The 24425-nt window shown below is 38.8% G+C and overlaps 1 protein-coding gene across 2 annotated transcripts; it reads left to right on the plus strand.

The window, feature by feature from the left end:
* The first annotated feature begins 67 nt into the window (after positions 1 to 67).
* Positions 68 to 21691, plus strand: EIF2S1 (eukaryotic translation initiation factor 2 subunit alpha). Of its 2 annotated transcripts, XM_047796994.1 has the most exons (8): positions 68 to 307; positions 4937 to 5178; positions 10010 to 10089; positions 12090 to 12241; positions 16833 to 16939; positions 18617 to 18714; positions 19412 to 19555; positions 21149 to 21691. In XM_047796994.1, the coding sequence occupies exons 2-8, from the start codon at positions 4938 to 4940 to the stop codon at positions 21272 to 21274; spliced, it is 948 nt and encodes a 315-aa protein (XP_047652950.1). In that variant the 5' UTR covers positions 68 to 307; position 4937; the 3' UTR covers positions 21275 to 21691. The 2 variants fall into 2 exon arrangements, with proteins under 2 accessions (XP_047652950.1, XP_047652951.1); XM_047796995.1 differs by lacking the exon at positions 68 to 307 and having other exon boundaries at positions 4934 to 5178.
* Positions 21692 to 24425: the final 2734 nt, after the last annotated feature.

Here is a 24425-nt window from a genome sequence, read left to right on the forward strand (position 1 = left end):
TTCTTATCTGCGCCTTGAAAGTCACTTAGCGAAAACTAAAGATGGCGAGAAAATGTACTTTTCAAGTCCTCCTAAGGCCCACAGACCTCTTTGTGCGCGGAGGACCTAGACTCTATGGTAGGTGATGAAGAGCGGTCTGTAGTCTGTCGGCGCTTGCGTGCTGCGAGGTGGTTCCGCATGCGCGGTAGGGTTGAGCGAAGCGCACGCTGAAGAGAGTCGGCGGCTGCTGCGGGTGGATCAAGTCAGTTCTCTCTGATTGAAGAGCGCGGCGCGGGGCCCCAGTGCGGGATCCATATACATACCTCAGGTGACTAGTCTCCCCGATCAATTTCTCGAAGAATTTACTTTGGTTGTGTCCAATGGCATGGGTGTTCGGTAGAGGGTAGGCCCTGGGCTAACACCTCCTTTTCCCGTCCCTGAGCGGGAAGTGCCTGGACGCGACTGCGGTCGCCACCGGCCGGGTGTCGGTCTCTCCGAGCGGTGGTGTCAAGGTACGAACGAAGGAATCTCGTGAAGGGAAGTGGGCCCAGCGTCTTCAATATACATAAAACAGGGGTGCCTTGAGGTGGGGCCGTCTCGGGGGAACGCTGTGACACCCCCGCCCCACGACGCTGAGCATTTTGTTCTCTCCGGGCCTGAGAGTTCCATCCTTTTTCGTCCGCCCCAGCAAATACTACCTCTCAGTGGAAACCAGACCGGCCGCTTCAAGGAACCGGTGGTTTGGGCCATGATATTGACAAGAGTTGGGTTTAAAAGTATCCAAGAATAATTTGTTCCTCTGATAACTTATATTTAAAAATTGAAGCTCCTATCACTTTATCGCTCGAGTTGTGCATTTCTGTAGACTGAGTCACCCCTTCAGTTGAAACTAAAAGATACTGTTGAAGAGTTTATATATAACTCTTAGTATCGGTTTACCGTGTTTCAGCATCGATGAAAGTAAACTTGTAGAATTACACGCTGTGATCTTTTCGGTTAAGCATAACTAAAAAAACATAAAGATAAGGGAATTTTATTACCCCCCCAAACTTAGACTACTTTAAGTTTTATTTAACAAGAAACATTGTTTCTTGGAGGAAAGGTTTAGCAAGAAGTCTTGGTTTTTCTCCCGTTTGATGTTGTTATTCAAGGGAAAAAATCTTGTAACTCTGTGTCTTTCAGCAGTTTGGAATTATGTAGAGCTTTACTGTCTGTTCTCAGTTCATCTGATGCCAAATGACAAGTCACTGATTCTCAAAAGATCTCAAAAAGATGCATAGTAATGCTTGTAGAAATTGGTGCTGCTTATTTCAGCCACAGTAAAATGGTTTAAAAGCTTTGTTTATGTAACACTTATGTGATAAAAACAGGCATTCAGAGAAGGTAACTGATGAGTGTTAGAGCGGAATTAGAATTATCACAGAAGTTGCCTCTAACACATCATACATTACTTTCAAAAAAATGTGGACTTTCTGTATCCATCATGGCCGCTTGACCATGCAGTCGTTTAAGAAAAAAGTCCTGCCTACCTTTTGACCAGGCAGGATTACTCACAGTGCAGGGTATTTGAAACTTGCTTCAAGTTCAATTAATATATTTTGAAAGATGGGTATTCTTTACCAAAGAGCACATACTGTATTGTAGTACTCTGGCATATCGAGGCTCTGTGGTTTAAGAAACTAGATTTAGTATTGAATGACCTGGTTTTAGCTCCCTTTCTTATGAAGCATTTGTCTTTGAGGAGGTCATTTAGTACTTTATTTTAATAATAGATGCTGCAAAAAAATTGTTTAATGAACTAAATTACAAAATGGAATTGATACCTTCTTTGCCTTTTAATGTCTTACATTTGTATAGCACATTACACTTTCCAAAATTTTTCACATGAGTATTTTATCTCACTTGATAACCCTGCACAAACCTGTGAAGTATATGGCACACAGTAGAAACTGGAGTTAATGGGAATATGTTTCCCAGGCAGCCACAGGTAGTAAGTAAAAGTGCTTTGAACATCATATAAAGGGGTGATAGATACCTGGTGTGACTCCTATTTTCCTGATGGATTTTTTTCAAAGTTATGTTATTAGCATAATATCCATAAGTAAGGAGATAGGTTCAAAATCTATCAACCAATATGCAGTTTTCTTGCAAAATAGATTATTTATTATTTTTTTATTTTTTAAATTTAATTTTATTGGAGTATAGTTGACTTAAAATGTTCTGTTAGTTTCAGGTGTACAGCAAAGTGAACCAGTCATACATATAAATATATCCATTCTTTTTTCCCAAATAGGTTATTACAAACTATTGAGTAGATTTTCCTGTGCAAAATAGATTATTTTTGTACTTGTGAGCTATCTTTTACTGTGAATGACATAGTATCAGCAATATTCCTTTATTTACATTGTGTGTTGAAAAGAAAAAAAACCTGTACCTCCTAAAGCAGTAGCATTCATATCTCCCTTCAGAATTCTTTTACATTATTGCTTATGTTCTTTAACATTCAGATTGTCTTGCTTTCCCAAAATTATCTATTTGAAGAAATAAATAATTACTATTACTATTTGATAAATTACTATTTGAAGAAACTTGGTGAGTAAAAGTGGTTAGTATCTGTTAAATCTATTAAAATTGTTTCACACGTTTCCATGGCATTTACTTGGATATCCAGTTTGAAACTTTTTTAGCTCTCAAATTTTAGTACATTACACACATATTTGACAACAATTGTCCGAGGAGGGGGAAAGAAACCCTGTTTAAAAAGGAAACAACCAGCTCAGCTGTTTCTTGGTGGGTAATTTTGGCCATTGCATGTCTACTTCCTTTATTTGCTAAATCCCTATTTTGTCAAGCTTCAAGGGGTACATATCTCTGTAGTGTTATTAATATGCTGCTTTATTTTTTTTGTTAAGCAGGATAGATTAATACTAAAAGTTTGCACTAATATATAGTTTTTGCTCTAGCACTGAATATGTGTACTGATAGTGTCTTTTTGTTTAAGATGTTTTTGATTGTAATATATTTATCAATAATACTGAGAGAGTAGTTCCCTGGTGTCTCGGTGGATTAAGGGTCCAGCATTGTCATTGATGTGGCTCAGGTTGCTGCTGTGTCTCAGATTTGAACCCTAGCCTGGGAACTTCTGCATGCCACAGGTGTGGCCAAAAAAAATATACATATATATATATATAGAGAGAGAGAGAGAAAATATAGCCTGATGAATAAGAACACAAATTGTGGATTCAAACGTCTTAGGTTCAAATTCTGACTCTGTCACTTGTTAGCAGTAAATGACAGAACAAAATGCTTAACTCATGCTTCATGTTCTTCATCTATAAAATGGGGAAGACTCAGGGGACAGTGGTACTTCAGGAGATAAACAGTGGCCAGATTATATAGGACTTGTAGGTAGTGGGAAATGTATAAATCAGTGGATAAACCACTAAGTGCAGTTAGCTGTTCTCAGACTGTCCTGAAGCAGAACTCTGGTGTTCTGTGAGCTGGATGTAGGTGTTCCATCTTTAAGATAAGTAATGACAGCCTTATTTCCCAGTTAATAAGAAAAAATAAGTTAGTAAATAAATTTTTCAGAGGCCTTTAGGTCTTATTATTGACTGTCTTCTGAGTTTCGATGATAGTAAATCAGTTTAGGTTAGCAGAAAAACATGAAAATAATCAACTATGATTAATTTGAGAGCTTCCTTTTAAAAATGTATTTTTACCCGTGGTGTGATTTCAGGCTCATAGGTCATAAAAGGAGGGGTGCTGAAAGTAGGTTGGGTGGATCAAAGGGAATAGTTTTTAATGTATTTAATGTGTGGAGGTTAAGAGAAACTTTTCCTTTGGCTATGCGCACAGCATGGAAAACTTCCAGGCTAGGGATTGAACCTGTGCCACAGCAGTGACCACCCCAGGCCCTTAACCTGCTGAGCCACCAAGGAACTCCTAGAGAAACTTGATCTTTTTTTTTGTCTTTTTGCCATTTCTTGGGCCGCTCGAGCGGCATGTGGAGGTTCCCAGGCTAGGGGTCGAATTGGAGCTGTAGCTGCCAGCCTACACCAGAGCCACAGCAACGCAGGATCCGAGCCGCGTCTGTGACCTACACCACAGCTCACGGCAACGCCGGATTGTTAACCCACTGAGCAAGGGCAGGGATCGAACCTGCAACCTCATGGTTCCTAGTCTGATTCGTTAACCACTGCACCACGACGGGAACTCCAAAACTTGATCTTTATAGTAATGAGAGTCTATAAAACTGTTCTCAAGTTGGGTATACCTGTTCAATAAAAGAGGAGATTACTCTGGAGTAATCAGGAAAAGTAGATGCTAGAAATTATGATAATTATAATTAAATTCAAGGTTAAGCGGAAAAAAATTAGAAAGGAAGATATACATTTTAGTTAAATTTAGTATCTTTTGTGATTTTTAGTTTTTGTCTTGATGTGTGATACTCTAATTTTGGCTGTAATAAATGATTTAGTATATCATTTGATACATGATTAGCATTTAATTCATTAAGAAAGTATTGCCTGTGTATGTGGATTGTAGCATATCCAGTCTTAGCTGACTTGGAGAAAGAGTAGCTTTAGTTTTGCTGATAGGTTTATAGGTAGTGATGCTTCCTATCATTTGTTATTTTAAATATTAAAATAGTATTTTACTCTTAAGGTGTACCTTTAATCTTTTGGTGTCAGTGCTTCATAGATGGTCATTATTTTTTATGATTCCTCTGAAACTGATGGTAGAGAATCACCCAAGCCTTTCAAAAATGTGGAGCAAGATAAAACTTAAAGCTTAGTTCCTAACATTTATCTCTTTTCTGGTATCATTTAAGAAGTTTAAAGAGGTGAGAAGACTAATAATAAATTCTCCTAGTGACAAGATGTAGAAAATTGACTTTTTTTTTTAATTTTGACCTTAACTGAACACTTACTTGATCCTTTTGTTTAAATTGCAGAATGCCGGGTCTGAGTTGTAGATTTTATCAGCACAAATTTCCTGAGGTGGAAGATGTAGTGATGGTGAATGTGAGGTCCATTGCTGAAATGGGAGCCTATGTCAGCTTGCTGGAATACAACAACATCGAAGGCATGATTCTTCTTAGTGAGCTCTCCAGAAGGCGTATCCGTTCTATAAATAAACTCATCCGAATTGGCAGGAATGAATGTGTGGTTGTCATTAGAGTGGACAAAGAAAAAGGTAAGTAAGAAAAAGATTTAAAATAATTTATGGAGTTCCCGTCATGGCTCAGTGTTTAATGAATCGACCAGTGTTCGATCCCTGGCCTTGCTCAGTGGGTTAAGGATCTGGCATTACTGTGAGCTGTGGTGTAGTCGCAGATGCGGCTCAGATCCCACGGATCCCACGTTGCTGTGGCTCTGGCGTAGGCCAGTGGCTGCAGCTCCTATTAGACCTCTAGCCTGGGAACCTCCATATGCCACAGGAGCGGCCCAAGAAATGGAAAAAAAAGACAAAAAAATTAATAAATAAATTAAATAATTTCTATTTTAATAATTTATGTATTAAATAATTTATATCTGCAAGGTTTCAGATGTGTGGTATATATTTTATATTTACTGCAGTAAAAAAAAAATCCCTTTTTTTAACTTAAACTTTTGTATAAACAAAATTGTTAGAGAAGGATACTAATTAACCTTCTAAACAGGACCTTTTAAGTTAGTAGTGGTTTAGTTAGTATAATACCAGGACTAGTTTTTGTGAGTCCAGTAACTTGAATTTTATTCCCAGAGATTTTCAGGATCTTTATAGTTGACTCATTGCCAACTGACCAAACTCAAAGGGCTAGACAGGCAGACCAGGGTACTAGTTCATTCATATTCGTCAGATTTTTTTTATTGATTTAAAGCTAAATTAATAACCAGATTATTGGATGAGCGGTAGAAATGGGACAAAGGTAAATGGATTTTAGGAATATTTTATGTCTTTAAAAAAGCAACAGGGAGTTCCCGTGGTGGCGCAGTGGTTAACGAATCCGACTAGGAACCATGAGGTTGCGGGTTCGGTCCCTGCCCTTGCTCAGTGGGTTACCGATCTGGCGTTGCAGTGAGCTGTGGTGTAGGTTGCAGACGCGGCTCGGATCCTGTGTTGCTGTGGCTCTAGCGTAGGCCAGTGGCTACAGCTCCGACTCGACCCCTAGCCTGGGAACCTCCATACTGCCGCTCGAGCAGCCCAAGAAATAGCAAAAAGACAAAAAATAAAAAAAAATAAAGCAACATACTGCACGTGCGCACACGCAAACACACACACACACCCCAATATTCTGTGTCTCTCTGGTAGTCAGGTTTTGTGACCCACCCCCACCCCAACCCCAGATCCTATGGTATCTTTCAGGCAGAGATGTATAGGTATTCATTTATTTGCTTGTTGGGTTCCTCTTTTTTGGACGCCATGAAAAATCTTCACCTTTGTGAACATATTTTTTCTGAATACAGTGCACAATACCATTGAATTGATTTTGTCATCAGCTAGCTTAGTAGAGCTAAGATATTGGTTTCAGTCATCTCACTATAATTTGTTAAGTGTGAGTGAGGCATCATGCTTAAAAAACCAGTCACCCCAATTGAATTTGTCTTTCTGAATATCCTCAGCCATCTAGTTAATTAATACTCTGCAAATGATTAATTTTATACATTACTGGCTTCTGATTATAATCTTAGACAACAAACTTTGGAAGCAGCTTATATTATCACTTAGATGGTGCTGCCATGTATAAAGCATATTGATTATTCTAAATGCTTTGATACAATTTACATGTAGCATCCCACCCCAGGCCCAATTACTAACCTACTTGAAGGCTGAGCTTATTTCTTAAACTTGTATGAGTCTTCATATCATTGTCCTAGTAGGCCCTCAAATGATGTCTTATATTCCTTTCCTGTTATATAAAACATACACAGAAAGGAATCAAATACATTGTCAACGGCAACCAGGAGAAGTGAAAAGATATACTTGTATAAGTACAGTAGATTCATGTAAAAATTTTTCATAACAGCATTGTTTTATAGTATTAATTGAAAACAATAAAATCATGGTTAAATAAATCATGACTCATGCAAGCAAGGCAATTTTATAGAGAATGGGAATCTGAATACTCTGATGCAAAAAGATCTCCAGGATTAGATAAGGAAAAAAAACAAAGTGCAGAAGATCCTATAGAGGGGATCTATTTCTAATACTAGAGGATTAAGTCCTATTGAACAAACCATACAACATACCTGCTATAAACTCTAAACAAGTGTCTGTATGGGTATTACCCAAAGACAGTGGGAGCAACCAAAAGCAGGCTGAAACTGAACGCAAGTCGACCCTTGGAAGAAGGGAACTCCACTGGATAAGTTTTACAGCTTTTTGTTCACGTGCATGTTATAGACAGCTTCCAAGCAAGGTAGCAAAACTTCTAGAGGAAAACCTACAGTCTTAATGACTTGAGAGCCAGAGATGAGAATTCTAAACAACTGCAGCAGTTGGAAAGTGGTGAATAGGGATTAGAGAAAGGAGAAACATAGAGGGGAGGGAGAGCCCTGAAGTTTATGTATAAATTCTGCTCAGATCTCTGGCTGACCCCTGAAACTACTCATATACAGTATACAACATAGTCTACAAGCAGCCCAACAGGGTAAAAATCTAAACAAATTTCAGTTACTTTCCACTCCACCTGGGGAGACAGAGTGTTTAGTTTTGAATCCACACGAGATAATTGCCTGCTAAAACAAAAAGTCAGTATCTTTAAGAGGAATTCAGAGCCTCTGCCACATATCTTTCATAATGAACAGGATCAATTCAAAATTGTTAACAGGAAAATATGGAGACTAACCTAGAGATGACCTTAATGTTGGAATTAGCTGATAAGGATTTTAAAGCAAATGTTATAACTACTCAGGGGTATTAGGGAAAATATGCTTGTAATGAATGAACAAAGTGAATCTCAGTAGAGAAATTAGAAACTCGAATAAAGTTTCTACTAAAGAGCTAAGTATAAATTCTAGAAATGAAAAAATGTAATGTCTAAAAAATTCACTGGATGAGCTAATAGATAAAAAATGACAGAAGACTCCTTGAAATTTGAAGATAGTTCATTTAAAAAGAACCAAGCTGAAGAACAGAAAAAAGAGCAACCTGTCAATTACCAAAAGCTCTATTCCAAAAGGAGAGAAAAAAGAGAAAGCAGGAAATATATTTGAAGAAACCATGGCCAATGGTTTCCCATATTTGCTGAGGGGGAAGGCTGGGGAGGAATGTTGACAAATTATAGAAGCTCAGCAAACCTGAAGCAGAATAAATACTAAGACCACATCTAAGCACAGCAAACTTTTGAAAAACAAAGGTAAAAAAATCTTGAGGAGTTCCCGTCGTGGCGCAGTGGTTAACGAATCCGACTAGGAACCATGAGGTTGCGGGTTAGGTCCCTGCCCTTGCTCAGTGGGTTAACGATCCGGCGTTGCCGTGAGCTGTGGTGTAGGTTGCAGACGCGGCTCGGATCCTGCGTTGCTGTGGCTCTGGTGTAGGCTGGCGGCTACAGCTCCGATTCAACCCCTAGCCTGGGAACCTCCATATGCCGAGGGAGCGGCCCAAAGAAATAGCAAAAAGACAAAAAATAAATAAAAATTTAACTGTTTGTCTCATTTTGTACCCATGGGGCTTTCACTTACGAAGGTGACTGGTGATATAATGAGGCCAGTGCCATTGAAAGAAGATTTTTATTACTTAACGTTTCCCAAGGGATGGGGACATGGCACACCATGCAGGTCCGTGGGAGAAAGCACCAATTTTGATCAGGAGGGAAAAGGAGCAAGGGGAAAGCCTAGGCCAGAGCCTTTATTAAGATTTCTATGGGAAAGACAAGGCAGAACTGTTTAGGGTTGGCTCATTTGAATAGTTTTGGCAGGCCTTGGTTTATTAAGGGTGTCCCTAGTTGTCTGATACCTGCCCCTACATTGGTTTAGGGTGGGGGTCGGGGGAGTGAGAATATTGGCTTGGTGTGTGAAACTGGTGGGGAGATGGTATGGGCTGGAGGTCTCTATTGATTTGCATATGAAAGGCTGCTGCCATTGAGCCCTTTGCCAACTCTAATAATTGTCTAGTGCTTGGAGAGCCAGGCCACAGAGCAGCACGAATACAGAAAATAGGAGTTCCCCTCGTGGCTCTGTGGAAACAAATCTGACTAGCATCCATGAGGATGCAGGTTTGATCCCTGGCCTTGCTCAGTGGATTAAGGATCCGGCGTTGCTGTGAGCTGTGGTGTAGGTCGAAGATTAGGCTCAGATCCCAAGTTGCTGTGGCTGTGGTGTAGGCTGGCGGCTGCAGCTCCCATTCAGCCCCTAGCCTGGGAACCTCCATATACCGTGGGTGCAGCCCTAAAAAAAAAGACCAAAAAAATATATATATATACATAGAAAATGTAGTTATGCAGTTGACCTTCTGATGAGTGGGTGCCAAATCAACAAAAATAGTATCTTTTGACTTTGGATCTCATTTGAATAATTGAAAACTAGTAGTTCCTTCCACTGAGGTAATAGAGAATATATAATTATATGGTGATAAAAATGCACTTCTGAAAACAAAAATATCTTGTATTTCTTACACTGTTTTTTGTTGACATGATTTCAGTGGGGAGTAAGTAAGTGGTAGGTATGTCAGCCCAGCTATCTGGTTGTGAAAATTGTCACAGCTGGAGTTCCCGTCGTGGCGCAGTGGTTAACAAATCCGACTAGGAACCATGAGGTTGCGGGTTCGGTCCCTACCCTTGCTCAGTGGATTAACGATCCGGCGTTGCCCTGAGCTGTGGTGTAGGTTGCAGATGTGGCTCGGTTCCCGCGTTGCTGTGGCTCTGGTGTAGGCCCGTGGCTACAGCTCCGATTTGACCCCTAGCCTGGGAATCTCCACATGCTGCGGGAGTGGCCCAAGAAATAGCAAAAAAAAAAAAAAGACAAAAAGAAAAGAAAAGAAAATTGTCACAGTGGTTCATTGGCACCTGGACAGAGATAATTTTTTTCAAAATTTTCTAAAACAGGATATATTGATTTATCAAAAAGAAGAGTTTCTCCAGAGGAAGCAATCAAATGTGAAGATAAATTCACAAAATCCAAAACTGTAAGTTGAGTTTTTAGTCAAATTAGTCCACTATTTGGTGTGTTTAATAAATAGTCTGCGTGGCATGTTCTTGGCAGAAAACAAAACCTACATTTTCTGTAACTATACTTCCATTTCCAATTCTGTGTTAAATAGAAAAGTGACTTGAAGACTTAATTACAAAAAGTGTGACTTCAGTGTTTTTATCTCATGATGTTGCTACCTTAAACATCTCATGATGTTGCTTGATATCTAATATTCTCAAATCAGTACTTGACCATTAATATTTTTAAGCTATGTAAGGTTAGATTAACTATGGGTGATATCAGCTGATTTGGTTTATCTAACAAGTTTTTGACTTTCAACTCTGGGTCACTGAGACCAGCTATTGTGTGTTAAGAATGAGTGAAGGTCTGTAAAATGTCTGTGAATCCAGGAAAGCAAGCCAGGAAGGAGCCTGTTACTCAGTGTGGTGCCTCATACCCCACCACCCGCCTTAGTTTGTTAGGGTTCTTTTTCCATTTTCTTCATTTTTTCTGTAATTTCCCACTTACCCACAGTAAGGACTAATAAAGCAAGAATAGTCATTTCTTCCTTCTCATATTTCTGTATTTTTCTCTGATCCTATTTAGATTTTTCTTTATTCCCTAGCTCCTTGTTTTTAACGGCACTGTTGCCATTGTTTTCTTTACCCTTCTCTTGTGCCATGTGTGTTTTTTTCCTTAAAACAAAATGCCCCCAAAAAAGTATTTAAACAAAAAGAATATTTTTAAAATCTTGCTTAACCTCACTCAGTAAAAGAGAATAAAAATCTAAAAGCTATTACATCATTACCCAGATCTTTCCCTTTGTATTATTACTGCAATGTGATTTACACTGTCAAACACTATCAGTAAAAGTCCTTCTCAATAAAATCTAGGACCTTGTCACTCAGAATCTAGCCTCTGGGGGAGTTCCCGTCGTGGCTCAGTGGTTAACAAATCCGACTAGGAACCATGAGGTTGCAGGTTCGATCCCTGGCCTTGCTCAGTGGGTTAAGGATCCAGCGTTGCCATGAGCTGTGGTGTAGGTCGAAGATCCCGTGTTGCTGTGGCTCTGGTGTAGGCCTGCGGCTATAGCTCCGATTAGACCCCTAGCCTGGGAACCTCCATATGCCGTGGGAGCAGCCTAAGAAATGGCAAAAAGACAAAAAAAAAAAAAAGAATCAAGCCTCTGGACCAACAGCATTTTGCATCACCTGACTGCTTGTTAGAAATCCTGCTTAAGTTTTAAAAATCCAAATTTGAGAAGCACTGCTCTAGGAAACTTCCATTTTGTTTTATTTCCTTAGGGTACTGTAAAATGAATAGATCTTACTGGGATGATAAGACAATAGAATGAAATAGCCAGTGTTAGTACATTTCCTCACTCGGTTTTTGTGTGTAATTAACTCAAAAGCCTCCTTTCTTACACTCTGTTCCTGAAGCCCTTTTATTTTTAGGAGATTAGGCAAAGAATATGGCAGCAGTGGGTAGAGGGTGGGTAGGATTGAAGAATAACCATTAAATGATAACAAAGCAAAAGAAATACTAAAATCTCCATCTTGGTTCCATGCTCTCATATAGAGTAATGGTAATAATAGCTTACACTTGTATAATGCTTTCCTGGTGTGCATTTGTGTATAATTGATCTATATGTGAACTCTGGACAGTAAAAAGGAGAGATACCAGTATCTCCCTTTTCCAGATGAGGAAATGTATTCAGAGGGGTTTATTTGTCCCAGAATTGACTTGATCTGGGTCTTAGGTTGTAAATGCTGTACTATTTCTACTTATTATATCCACTTGAGTTAATTATTGCAGAAAAGTAAATATTTCTCTATGGAGAAATAATTTGTTGTATGGCAATCTTCTGTTGTTAAGCAATTATTGAGGTCAAATTAACCAAAGATTTATTTTTACATGCTCTCTACTAAGATGTTAAAAAAAATCTTTTTTAAATCTCTTACTTTTGAATTGTTGAGCTCTTCATTTTGTTTCTAGGTTTACAGCATTCTTCGTCATGTTGCTGAGGTGTTGGAATACACCAAGGATGAGCAGCTGGAAAGCCTGTTCCAGAGGACTGCCTGGGTCTTTGATGACAAGTACAAGAGACCAGGATATGGTGCCTATGATGCATTTAAGCATGCAGTCTCGTAAGAACACCTTCTTAACTCTGCTTCTCCCTCGATACTATAGCTGCTTGCTATAGCACACAGGTTGAGAGCCTAACATCTAATAGCACAGCATCCATGTATTAAGTCCTTGCCAACTTCAGATAAAAATTTTTCAGTATAAAAGGCCCATGTGGGCCATTCCTATGTAACCGAGCCTATATGATTTGATATATCATGTAGTTTTATAAACCATATGGTTTCATCTCACACTACTGCCTTATACATTTTCCTCTCCTGGTTCTGTTATTGTTCTCGATGACTTTAGTGCCAGTGTAGATGTTTTGTTTAAAATGCTAACTTCTTGTTTTCTTTACCTCAGATCCCTAGACCTTCAGCCCATACCACATTAGCCAGTCTTCCATATGGCCTCACCCTGGGTGTGACTGTCACCAGGATTTGCTCTGCCTCCAAAACCTTTAATTCACACAGCCTATTCTTTTACCACAGCCTCTGCTCCTTTCAGCTCCCACATAGTTAGTCCTATTCTGTATCTTCTTAATTTTTATATCAGGCTGTGATTCCAAACTTTTTTTCCCTCCCTGTCTTTTCACCCTTTCTGGGCTACTCTTTCTTGTTCATCATAGGCACACCGTGGTCCAAAATTTCAGTAACGTTCTTGCCAATATCATGAGCTCTGCCATGTTTTTCCTTCTGTTACATCCAGCCTTGGAGTGATGTTCCTGCCTTTTCTGCACTTTTAGACTGCTGGGTGCTGCTAGGAAAAAACCACAGTCTTGCAGGTTGGTGCCACTGCATTTTCATGGTCTCCAACCTCAGCTGGGCCTTAACTGCTACCCCACATTTTCTCTGCTCCTGGTCACCTCCTCCTGTTCTTATATTGGCTATGTTATTTATTTATTTTTGGCCATGCCCACAGCATGTGAAAGTTCCAGGGCCAGGGATTAGCAACCCAAGCCACAGCAGTGACACTGGATCCTTAACCTGCTATGCCACCAGGGAACTCCTAGATGGGCTAGTTTAGAGCTTCTCCACACTCTTCCTCAGATACCCACTCTCCCCCTTTCCCCTCATGCTCACCTGCTACTCTCATTACCGCTTTTATGAGGAAAGTAGAAACCATTGCATAGGATCATGTCTACTTCCTTCCAGTATGTCAGCAAACATCCTTCTCCTACCTGTCATTACCTCCTCTGCTCCTGTCACACTGGGATTTGGATCCTTCCTGCTCTCAAACTATCCTTACCTGTGCCCAGCTATTCTTCAGGGATCTCTCTCCATCTGTTATTCCCTCTCTTGGGTCTTCAGCCTTTCTTGTATTGATTTTGCTCCATCAGCATAAAAATATGCTCTCATTTCCCCCATTTATACTGAAAAAAAAAAAAAAAAAAAACTTCTCACCCTTCCCTCTACTTTTTCCTGGCACAAGCACCATACTGTCTCCTTTTAACAGCCAGATTTCTTAAGTTCTCTGTACTTGCTATCTCTACTTCTATACTTCCCACTCCTTCCTAGAGGTTAATACTTCACAAGCAGCCTCACTACTGGCACTGTTAACTTTCCCAAGCCTTGTGCTGCCAAGGGATATTGTCTCCTCAACTTTTTTTTTTTTTTTTGTCTTTTGTTGTTGTTATTGTTGTTGTTGTTGTTGTTGTTGCTATTTCTTGGGCCACTCCCGCGGCATATGGAGGTTCCCAGGCTAGGGGTTGAATCAGAGCTGTAGCCACCGGCCTACGCCAGAGCCACAGCAACGTGGGATCCGAGCCGCGTCTGCAACCTACACCACAGCTCACGGCAACGCCGGATCGTTAACCCACTGAGCAAGGGCAGGGATCGAACCCACAACCTCATGGTTCCTAGTCAGATTCGTTAACCACTGCGCCACGACAGGAACTCCTCCTCAACTTTTAGAATGGCCAAGTAGGACTTAGAGCTATTGGATCTTCCAGCAAGCCTGCTCCTCTGAGGCTCCAGATCCCTTCCAGTTTACCCCCTTCCCCCATGGGACTTTTTTTATCATATCACATTGTGGGAAAGGTGAGAATAATAATTAGAGCAGCCAACGTGTATATAATTCTCATGAGCACTTATGATATGTGCTATTATTAGTCCTGTCTTATAGATGAGGAAATCGAGGCAGAGATCAAATTGTCCAAGATCACACAGCGACAGAATGATAGAGCCAGGATTCAAACCCAGACGCTGTAGTTCCATGCAGAGTGTATGCTGTTAACGGTCAAAAATGGCTACATATTTCTGGCTTCCCTTAATTCTGGACTCTCGGTCACATCTCTCACCTTGCTTTGCTGTCATTGCCCACCTTACCTCTAGCTTCTGCCTCCCAAACCCACTCCCTTACCTCTCCATGAATATTCCTAACAAATTAATATTCATCTTATCAAATTAACATTTGCTCATCACCATTAAGATTCTCTTGCTTCATCAGCCATGTTGCAGTTGTCTAGATTTAACTCATGATTACTCTGTGTCACATGCTTCATTTTTTTCTTTTAGTTAAGTAAAATTTCTGAGATAGTTGGATACTGTTTTACTCTTCCCAACCCATTCCCCTCATTAGTGGTAATCAGTATTCTAAAATTAGTGTGTATAATTATTGTTTAGGATTTCATACATTTAAGTATCTGTGCGGATAGGTTATAAAAAGTACATATGGAATCCTTATACTTAAATATTTATTTAAACTTAAAAAAAAACCTTTTTTTATCATTGTAACAAGCTTTCTATTTACATTTTTACTTGTAATGCTGTTATTGAAGAAGATTTCTCCAAATTAATAGGTACATGCCGCTTCATGTTAATTTCTATATAGTATTTCATTGTGAGAATCTGCTTTTTTTCCCTCTCTCAGGAGATATTTAGTTAACCCCACCCATTTTCCCCTCTGTTTTTCAAATTGGGAATCTCTGTGCTGAATTTCCATGTACATGTCTTGGTACACGTTTGGGAATTTCTATGATAGGTACCTAGAAATAAAATTGTTGGGTCATAGTTCTACAATTTATATTCCCTTTAGTACTTACATGGGCATTCCTGTCTCTCTTCATCAACATTTAGTGTATATCTCAGATTTTTTTTTTCTTTTTTTTTGTTTATTGACTGTCTCATTTCCCCATTTTCTCTTGGTTTGTCTTTTAATATATCGTAACTTTCTGTCATAAAACAATTCTTCTACCTTTGCTTGTTAAAATCCTACAATTCTTTGGCATTATTTCATCTTTTCCCTTTGTTTATTCATTCAGCCAACATGCCAGTGACTAAGATCCAGTCCCTGTCTAGTGGCACTTTTGGCAGGCGGTGGTCAGATAAAATGCCACTTATCCATGAAGCCCTTGCTGACCCTACTAACACCTTGCTCTCCTTACCCCCAGCGATGTGCTTTTCTTTCTTTCTTTTTTTTTTTTTTAACTTTTTCCATGTTTTTGTTCTCCTCAAGCTCCTTGACATAGGGACTGCCAATTACATAGGATTGGTTAAGTATAGTGGGATGTCAGATGTATAGGTGTGTCTCACTTTTTTATTGCAGTTCACATACACTGCGTTTTTATAAATTGAGGGCTCGTGGCAAGCCTACATCAAGCACGTCTGTTGGTGCTAATTTTCCAACAGCATTTGCTCACTTCATGTCTGTCATGTTTTGGTAATTCTCACAATATTTCAGACTTTTTCATTATTTTATTTATTATGGTAATCTGTGATCAGTGACCTATTGTAAAGAGATTACATCTCCCTGGAGACTCAGGTGATGTTTAGCAATTTTTTAGCAGTAATGTATTTTAAAATTAAGGTATATAGGAGTTCCCGTCGTGGCGCAGTGGTTAATGAATCCGACTAGGAACCATGAGGTTGCGGGTTCGATCCTTGCCCTTGCTCAGTGGGTTAATGATCCGGCGTTGCCGTGAGCTGTGGTGCAGGTGAGCTGTGGTGTAGGTCGCAGACACGGCTCGGATCCTGCATTGCTGTGGCTCTGGTGTAGGCCTGTGGCTACAGCTCCGATTGGAATCCTAGCCTGGGAGCCTCTATATGCCACGGGAGTGGCCCAAGAAATGGCAAAAAGACAAAAAAAAAAAAGTATATACATTTTTTTAGATATAACACTATTGGACACTTAATAGACTATAATGTAAACATAACTTTTATGTGCACTGGGAAACCAAACATGTGACTTTCTTTATTGCTATATATTCTTTATTGTGGTGGTCTGGAACTGAACCCTCAATGTCTTTGAGGTGTGGCTGTATGAGGAGATGTTTTGAATTGCTTGCTTTAGCCAGATCTCTAAAATTTTTCTTTTTAATAATAATTAGTTGGGCATTTTCTATTTGTCATACAGGCCTAAGCACTTTATATACATTATTTCATTTAAATTAATATAACGATCTAGTGAGATATACTGTTTTCATTCTCATTTTACAAATTTGGAGATTGAAACTCCAAAACACAGTTATTTAAGTGTGAAACAAAGATTTCAACGCTTGATTCTGACCCTGAAGCCTGTGCTCTTAAACATTATCCTGTGATATTATGTTTGGTTTTGTAATTATCACTAAAGTAACCTTGACCTTTTGATGTATGTTTGTTTTATTTTTATCAGAGACCCATCTATTTTGGATAGCTTAGACTTGAATGAAGATGAACGGGAAGTACTCATTAACAATATTAATAGGCGTTTGACCCCACAGGCTGTCAAAATTCGAGCAGGTAAATGATTGCTTAAATGATGTTTAAAATATTTTGCATGTACCAAAAAAGCTGTTAAATAATGAGCTTCACCATAGCATCTGTTGCTACATCAACATCTATTTTTTTCTAAATGTTTTTCATAACAAGAAAAGTTTAAGAAATTAAGTTATTTTTGCTCTAGGAATCATCATAAAATGCATATTTGTTGACACAAGTAAATGAGTTCAGCTAACCTTATGTTAGCTCCCGCTTTTTGTTTAAGTGGGAGGTTATTTTATTTTAGTGCATGTTTTAAAACTCTCAATACAGTAATACCCTCCCATTCCTCCAGATTAACCATTGTTAGTTTGGAACGTGTTCTTTCAGACATTTTTTCCTGTGTGTGTGTGTGTGTGTGTGTGTGTGTGTGTGTGTGTGTATTATGTATTTTATATTCCTATTATATAGGAATATATATGCTACATAGGAATGTGTGCTGGTTATATTCAGATGTAAATTTTTTTTTATAAGTATGAGATCATAGTAGGCAAAATTTTCTTCAAGTAGCCTTTTCCACTTGATGTATCATCAGTGTAGAACACAGAGCTCCTTCTCTTTTTGAATGGTTAGGTGATACTCATACAGTAATAAACCTTGATATAAACCAGTCTCCTCTTGATGAATGCTTAGGTTGTGCCAAACTTTTTACTGCAGTCGACCCTTGAATAGCACAGGGGAGCGAAGGTCACCCACCCTCTGCACAGTCAAAAATCCACTGTGGGGCCTCCGTATCTGTGGTTTCGCATCCAAGGTTTCATCTACCATAGTTCATGTAGTGTTGTAGTGTTTACTGTTGAAAAAAATCCACATATGAGCAGACCACACAGTTCAAGTCCATGTTGTTCAAGGGTCAACTGTACTACAAAAAAAAAAAAAAAAAACCCACTGCAAATTAACGTGCTTATACATATACACTTAACCTATTTATACAAGTTTTCTGTAAGGCAAATTCCTAAAAAGTTGAATTGCTGGGTCAAAGGGTATGTAGTGTTTAAACTGTTCTAAACAGTTTGTGGTTATTATTTTATTCAGTCTTCATCACACTCCTTATCTCCATTTTATTTTATCTTACTTGCTTTTTTTAGGGCCACACCTACAGCATATGGAGGTTCCCAGGCTAGGGGTCTAATCGGAGCTGTAGCTGCTGGCCTACACCACAGCCACAGAAACGCGGGATCCAAGCCACGTCTGCGATCTACACCACAGCTCATGGCAATGCCAGATCCTTAACCCACTGAGCAAGGCCCGGGATGGAACCCACAACCTCACAGTTCCAAGTTGGATTTGTTTCCGCTGTGCCACGACAGGAACTCCTCCACTTTATAATTAAGGAACTGAAGGAAGCACAGAAGGGTTAGAATCCTGATTTTAACCCAGAGGTGGCCAGAATTCAAGGAGTTTGATAAATTTCTCTGTTTTTTATAGTTTTACTATTCAGGGGCTTGATGGGGATGAGAAGATATAATTTCACTGTATATTAAGACTTTTTTTAATTAGGGAAGTTAATAGCAGGGATTAATTTCTAATTGAAAGGATGATAAAAGCTTTCCTAAGTATTTGAATACTAGTGTATCTGCCACACCTCTGATTTCTTTTAAAGCTTTACAAAATTTTTTACATTTTTTAGTACAAGCTTTTGGATTTTTGTAATTTTAGATATCGAAGTGGCTTGTTATGGTTATGAAGGCATTGATGCTGTGAAAGAAGCCTTGAGAGCAGGTTTGAATTGTTCTACAGAAACCATGCCCATCAAGGTGAGTAGTCTGTTTTCTCCCTCCCTGCTGAAATACCCACCTATACCAAATCAAGTCAGATTTTTTTAATGATCATGTTTCATAACAAGTGTTATGAAAAGTACTTCTTGGTGATGATATTTCTAGAGAAGGTTTACAATTATGTGTAGGCTCTTTGTTGTGGCTACTGCTCCTGTCTCGGTGAGTAGAGATTCCTGTGATCTCTAGTGCTGGGGGGCCAACTATGCCAAACCTCCTTTATTGTAAAGAGTCACTGGGCCCATTTTGCTCATAGAATCTTAAAAAGGGGCATCATATTCTCTCATATTCACATACAACTTTCAGGTGGTTGGGCTTGACTCTTTCATTAGCAATAAAACTAAGTGGGTGTTTATTATTCAGAATCTTTATCAGTTTAGTTTGGAGCTAGATAGGACCTTTTGTTTGTTTTAGAGACAAAGCTATGCTTAGTTTAGCCACCAAACACCCAGAGGTCATAATCCTTTATATTGAGTATTGCCATTTATACTACTGGGTTAGATTATTAATTAGCTTCTTCTGCTACATTTACAGACTACCCCAAATTGCAGGGTTGGGAGTTAAATTTTCAGGTGATTTGTTGTTAAAGCAGCAGATTAGCAAAACAATTCTCCAAGCATCCTAATTGTTATATGTTCTATAGGTACATTCCTAATTAAGTTTTTGTCTTCATCCTTAGATTAATCTAATAGCTCCTCCTCGGTATGTAATGACTACAACCACCCTGGAGAGAACAGAAGGTCTCTCTGTCCTTAATCAAGCTATGGCTGTTATAAAAGAAAAGATTGAGGAAAAGAGGGGTGTTTTCAATGTTCAAATGGAGGTAAGACCAACACTGGGGTATTTTGCCTTGTTCTTCAAGTTTTTAAGAAATTTAAATCCTCTAAATGATTTGCATTCAAAATATCTAATCAGTGACTTTTAAAACATGAGATACATTTAGAATCACAACTTCGCAAAGCATAAAATATTCTTGACTCAGAGGCTTCCTTAAAAGGGTTTTTATAATAGGAGCTAACATGGGATGGTTAATCAGGACTGCGTTACTGATGGTGTTAGGCTTCTCTGGAAAGGAAAAAAATATAGACAGGGAGTTCCCTTTGGGTCTCAGTGGTTAACAGACCCGACTAGGAGCCATGAAGATGTGGTTTCCATCCCCAGCCTTGCTCAGTGGGTTAAGGATCTGGTGTTGCTGTGAGCTGTCCTGTAGGTCGCAGACCCAGCTCAGATCCCTGAGTTGCTGTGGCTATGGTGTAGGCTGGCAGCTGTGGCTCTGATTCGACCCCTAACCTGGGAACTTCCACATGCCACAGGTGTGGCTCTAAAAAGAAAAAAAAAGTATATATATATATATAGAGAGAGAGAGAGAGAGACAATGAAAGTGATTGGTTATCATCAGAATTTAATGTGGAATGCATCAAATGTGATTGCAGAATTATAAACAAAACAGTCTCTTGTATTTTCCTCATGGCAACAAAAACAAAACCTAATTGTCATATACAGTGTTCAAAATAATTCCTCCTGTGAAAGAAATAATTCCTTTGAGCCCAGCAAAGGCCCATTCTCACCCAAAATCAGGCCAGTCCTAGTCCTTGAGGCCCTAAGAGCTGCCCCCTCTGAAGCTCCTTGACCTTCTTGTCACCCCTTCCCATCCTGCCACACCCTCCCTCTGATGCTCCTGGCGTTTCTGTTGCCGCCAAGCACATCAGGCCTGTTCTCACCATAGGACTTTTGCACATGCCATTCCCTCTGAGAATGCCCTTCTCACAGACATCTGCACAGTCCTTCCCTCCCTCCCTCCACAAAGGCCCTCATCCATGAGACCTGAACTAACTTCAGTTTTTGGGTTGTTTGTGGGTTTTTTGTGGTGTTTTTTTTTTTTTTTTTTTTTGCTTTTTAGGGCTGCACCTGCAACGCCAGATCCAGGTCACATCTTCGACCTATACCACAGCTCACGGCAACGCCAGATCCTTAACCTGCTGAGCAAGGCCAGGAATCAAACCCAAAACCTCAGGGTTCCTAGTTGGATTCATTTCCGCTGAGCCATGATGGGAACTCCCTAACTTCAGTTTTAAATTAAACTCGCACCCAGCATTCTTGCCCAGAAGATACATTTCCACAGTACATCTTTTTGTGTGTTTGAAGGATACAGCCACTGAAATTATTTTCATGTATTTTCTTCAGTTTTAGCTTGTTAGAATACACAAGCTTCTTTTTCTTGTATTGTTTTATTCTTATAAATTCCTTCTGTTATTTATCTAATGGAATTTATTAGTGATATATCAGCTCTCAAAAGTGAACAGACAGGGCAGAGTTATTATGAGTTTTAAGAGTTAAAATACCAGGCAGTAGTAGTATTGGGATTGAATTTGTGTACTGTTTTTCTTCACTTTAAATTGTGCCTCTGCTTCCACAGCCCAAAGTGGTTACAGATACAGATGAGACCGAACTTGCAAGGCAGCTGGAGAGGCTTGAGAGAGAAAATGCAGAAGTGGATGGAGATGATGATGCAGAGGAAATGGAAGCCAAAGCTGAAGATTAACTTTATGGGGAACAGAGTCCAGTTTAAGGAACACAAAGCAGCCTTCCTGGCTGTAAACCCTAGACTTGAAAGTTTTCCAGTATTGAAAACTTCAAAGCTGAATATTTTTTATTTCTAAGTATTTAAATGTTCTGACAGACCAAAACGTGAAATGCCCTCCTAAATGTCAGCTGTTTTCACACAGTAGCTCCAACACATTGAGCATTTTTTAAAGGAGTGGCCTGATTTCACTAGACAAATCTTTAAAAACAGTCATAAAATTGGGCTCGTGATTTCCATTTTTGATGTCTCCAGATTGGCACCCCTTTGTAGTTCAGTGCCTCCATGAAATTTACCGGGGCATCCAAAGCAGATAGTCCCAACCTTTCTATATAAAATGTATCAAACAAACATTAAATAAATTTCTGGGATATTTAACCATAGGCTTCTTCCTTATTGTCACCAGTTAAAAGCATTATCATTACTAAGACCCTAATTCTATTATTTTCATTTTAGTTGAAATATAGTAATATAAGGGCAGGTGACCAAAGGATCAGTATAGCAGATCCTTTCAAAAGGAAGATTTAGAGAACATAATTTTAATTAGTGAAAGTTTAACTCCCAGGGGGGAAAAGCCTTAAAATGCGATTAAAGGATTGGTTGTGTGCCTTTTACCTATTTGAGATTGATGACAGCATGTGGTATGAGGGAGAATTTATCTTGCTGGTCCTTATTGGTATACTAAGTAAGCTGCTTGCCTTGAGTTTGTAATTCAGGATGATAAAGGTTTGGGGAGTTTTTATTTTTGTTTTTAAGAAAAAGATGCTGCTTTTTAGTTATTCTGAGCATCACTGCCCAACTTTTCTTTTTCCCATTATAATATTTGCTAGGTACCACCTAAAGCTTCGTTTGTCTTTATAACAGAATAGGGATCTGTTTGAACACAATTATAATGGTTTTTCTATATTTCCATCATTTTTATCTTTAAGAGCTGATTTTTTTAAAGGTAAATAAATAATAAATATAAAGGTAAATCAGTTTCATAGCTAACACATGGTTTGCAGTTACAGCTACAATAACTGGTGTGGGTGTGGAAAGTTTTAACTTCAGTCTGCTTCATAGATTTAATCCCTTAGAATACTTGAGGTACCAAATAAGTTAATTTTACTAATTAGTCCCAAGAATAGCTGTTTAAATACTTAGAAGATTAAACCTAACCCAGCTCAGTCAATCCAAGACTAAATGTTAAAGGGACTGGAAAATAGAAGAGTGTGTTGGTGAGACCGTTTGAGCCATTTGTGAAGCTTTGTCCCTTTGTTTAACTTAGCCTCCTCTATTAGCTCTTTAAATCCAAGAATCTAACTTCCTATGGCCATTTCCACAAGGGAGCCATGATGACTAGCTTGCTTGCATTGCCATACTGGGAATATTTAAAGGAGAATCTGGATATACTCAAATTGGCATGTTATTTTCACTTCAGTCTTTCTGAAGAGTAAAAAAAAAAAAAGTTTTTTAAAGCTTGCAACATCAAGAATGTTATCAAAATGTAACAGGTGCTCCTTAAACTACTGTAGGCAAAGGAATTTAATTCTCACTTTGTATACTGAATTTTCTAATACTTCAAAAGCCATAACTGTTGAGAAGTACTGGTGGCATCCGTGGTGAGTGATTTTATCCTATGCAGGCCTCTTGCTCAGTTCCACAGCAGTTTCACAAATTTATGATCCTTACCAGAGAAAAGATCAATACCTTACTGATACTATGAAGGAGAGAATTAACTAAACCTAAAGCATACACCCTGCTGACCTAAAAGTATCACTTTCAAATATGAGCACAAGATCACACCCAGCTCCAAATAACTTGAACAGACTGTCAGAGACAACTAACCCATTTTCTAAATCTTGGGTCTCTCCCTACCAAGCCTCTTCATTTAAAAATCAGTAATTTCATCTACTACCTTTCTGCTTTTGAGGTCAAGTGGTTATCAACTCATAACAAAACTATCAATAGTTTGAGTCTCATTTATGCATAATTGGTTGAGAATTCAAAATGAGAATATGAATGTGCCAACAATTTTTAATGTTTTCTAGTGAAATGATATACCAGCGCTTGCATAGATAATGCTCAGACACTTAGTGGGAATCTATAGAGACAGGCTAAGTGTTTTAGTTACTACTCAGCTGCCATACTTGACCTAGCTACTTTTACATCAAGAACAATTTAAATGGTTCGGGATTTCTAAAAAGAGGAATGCTAGTACCTTGGCCAGAGCTGTCCTCAAGGCAATAGTCAACTACTTTTCAACATATGATACTGATGTCTGCTATACAGAGTGGGGGTGTAGTGCCAATTTGGAGTCAAGAAACCATCCAACCAAATGCAGTTTAATTCAGAAAAACACCTGTTGATAACAAAAAGCAATAAAGACACTAATTCCAGGGACACAGACCTTGGTGAAATGCCAAATGGAAAATGGTGCTTTAAATGGCAAACTCTTACAATGTAAGGAATAAAGTAAAACCTCATTAGCTTGGAATTCCTGATCATTCAGCTCAGGTATTCGAGACAAGGTTAAGAGAAGACAGTTCAAACTACTGAAGAGAATGAATTTTTACCTAAGGACTTTGAAGTATCTACTCCCCTTAAATGTAAGTTACATTACCTATTCATTAAAGGAAGTCTAAGCACTTGTACTTGGCAGATTACTGTATTAAACTTGAAAGTAATAAAAATCTTTTTAAAGATACTGTATGACACAGACTTTTCACTACTTCAGATTAACCTAACTGGTGATGCTTCTTGGTACCTACTTGCCTCCATTAATCTTCATTCTAAAACCAAATTTTCATACCTTGATTTAATTCTTTTCCCATTCACATCTTTCTCTGTCCTTTAGAGAGCTCCTTCTCCTGTCCTTGTGCAGCTTCTGCTCTGCATCTCTTTCTGAATGCCATTTTTTTAACACAAAAAAAAGCTGTTACTTTACCTCTTGTATGTGTGACTAATCTCTCTGAGTCCATTTCTCTTCTGCAATGTTAAGTACTTACAAAAACTCACTTTTCAAAGCAAAAATGTTTTGTTCAAGATTTTGCCACCATTCACACTTTAAGACAGGCATGTTTTAGTGACAGGGATCACTTGAGATTTTTTTATGATCAGCTTGCCTAATAAT

The sequence above is a fragment of the Phacochoerus africanus genome, chromosome 9 (genome assembly GCF_016906955.1).
Source record: "Phacochoerus africanus isolate WHEZ1 chromosome 9, ROS_Pafr_v1, whole genome shotgun sequence".
Taxonomy (NCBI): domain Eukaryota; kingdom Metazoa; phylum Chordata; class Mammalia; order Artiodactyla; family Suidae; genus Phacochoerus; species Phacochoerus africanus.